Source organism: Bison bison, unplaced genomic scaffold (assembly GCF_000754665.1).
Source record: "Bison bison bison isolate TAMUID 2011002044 unplaced genomic scaffold, Bison_UMD1.0 scf7180017864089, whole genome shotgun sequence".
Taxonomy (NCBI): Eukaryota; Metazoa; Chordata; class Mammalia; order Artiodactyla; family Bovidae; genus Bison; species Bison bison.
This window is the reverse complement of record NW_011494661.1, coordinates 741,039-742,519: the sequence shown is the minus strand read 5'-3', so window position 1 is coordinate 742,519 and position 1,481 is coordinate 741,039. Positions and strand designations below refer to the sequence as shown.

The following is a 1,481-nucleotide window of genomic DNA, read 5'->3' as shown; positions in this document are numbered from 1 at the left end:
TGCCCCGGTTGAACGCCTGGCGGAAAGGAAAGGGTGAGTGAGTCCCACGGGCCCGGCCTCGACTTCCAGATCCCGGCTTTGGCCCCATCCCAGGCCCTCCTTCCCATCCCACTAGGTCAGGGCCAACAGGTCTTTTGCCTCCACAACCTCTAAGAAGCTCAGGGCCCCGGCAGGTCACGGGTCTGGACTCCGCGGAACTCAACCTGGCAGGACTCCGGGGAGTCGCCTCCCAGAGGCCCCGCCCCCAGGCTTAGGCCCCGCCCCTCACCATGAAGGTGGCGTTGAGCCCGGAGCGCACAGCGGACCCCGAGGACTCCAGCACGTCCGGTGTCCGCAGCGGAGGCGAAGAGCGCGCGCTGCCGTCCTGCAGCCACGAGCTGCCCCGCAGCCCCTCGAGCTTCAGCCGCTTGGCGGGATCCACAGTCAGGAGCCCTGGAGGCGGGGCGGGGCAGCGTTGGCGGGCCACGTGTAGAGGGTACACCCCAGAGAGGGCAGCCCCACTCTCCTCCCCGACAAGCCCCCCACCTGGACACCAAACCCGGGGGCACTCCTTGCCCCATCACGACCCCATGGCCTCCCCCTCCCCAACCATAACCTATGACCTCCGGCTCCGCACCTCGGACCAGCTCCTTGGCTTCCTCAGACACGCCTTCCCAGGCCTCTCCGTCAAGAGAGAAGCGCCCCTCGCGGATCTTGCACATGATCTCCGCGGCCTGGCTCTGGCCGCCTTGGCCTGAGGCCCCCTGGAAGGGGACCTGGCCCGACAGCATCATGTACTAGGGGTGGGGGTGGGAGGGACAGGTGAAAAGTGAGACCAGCCCAGACTAGGGGCCAATGGAGGCCAGGAGACTGATTCAACCCACCACAGGACCATGCACTCTCTCCAAGAGGCTAACTCCTGAGGCCCATGGGTAATGAACTCTACCCCTCAAACTAGGGTGCTCAGACCCCAGCACCAGAGCGACCCCGCCTATGTATCAGGACATCTTATCCCAGCCTCAGACCAAATCCTGCCCCTGACATCCCCTCAGAGACGCCATCCCCATACCAGAATAACACCGAGGCTCCAGAGGTCGCAGGACTCGTCGTAACCCTGCTGGGCCAGCAGCTCGGGGGCTGCGTACTGCAGCGTGAAGCAGGGCGTCTGCATGGGCCCCGCGGGGCTCTGCGGGCGCAGGCGCGCGAACCCGAAGTCGATGATCTTCACTGGGGCCCCAGGCGTGTCATCGGCGTACAGGATGTTCTACGAGGGCGGCGAGGCGGCCGTCAGAACCCGGCTTTCCGCGCCGAGGCCCTCCCGATGCGCTGAGGCCCCGCGCTCACCTCGGGCTTCAGGTCGCGATGCACTACGCCCGCCTCCTCGTGCATGAAGCTCACGGCCGACACGAGGCTGCGCAGGATCTGGCTCGCCTCGGACTCGCTGAAGTGCCGCTTCTTGCGGATGTGCTCCAGCAGCTCCCCCCCCCGCAGCAGCTCCAGGA

General features: G+C 66.6%; 1 protein-coding gene across 1 annotated transcript in view; it reads right to left on the bottom strand.

The window, feature by feature from the left end:
* Window positions 1-1,481, bottom strand: part of RPS6KA4 (ribosomal protein S6 kinase, 90kDa, polypeptide 4) — a gene marked incomplete at its 5' end in the record, with an annotated part of 23,995 nt that overhangs the window by 11,132 nt on the left and 11,382 nt on the right. The window contains 5 exons of the mRNA XM_010838096.1: window positions 4-16; window positions 269-432; window positions 617-776; window positions 1,049-1,243; window positions 1,324-1,481. Of these exons, the coding sequence (XP_010836398.1) occupies window positions 4-16; window positions 269-432; window positions 617-776; window positions 1,049-1,243; window positions 1,324-1,481 (690 nt within the window). The remainder of the gene's footprint in view (window positions 1-3; window positions 17-268; window positions 433-616; window positions 777-1,048; window positions 1,244-1,323) is intronic.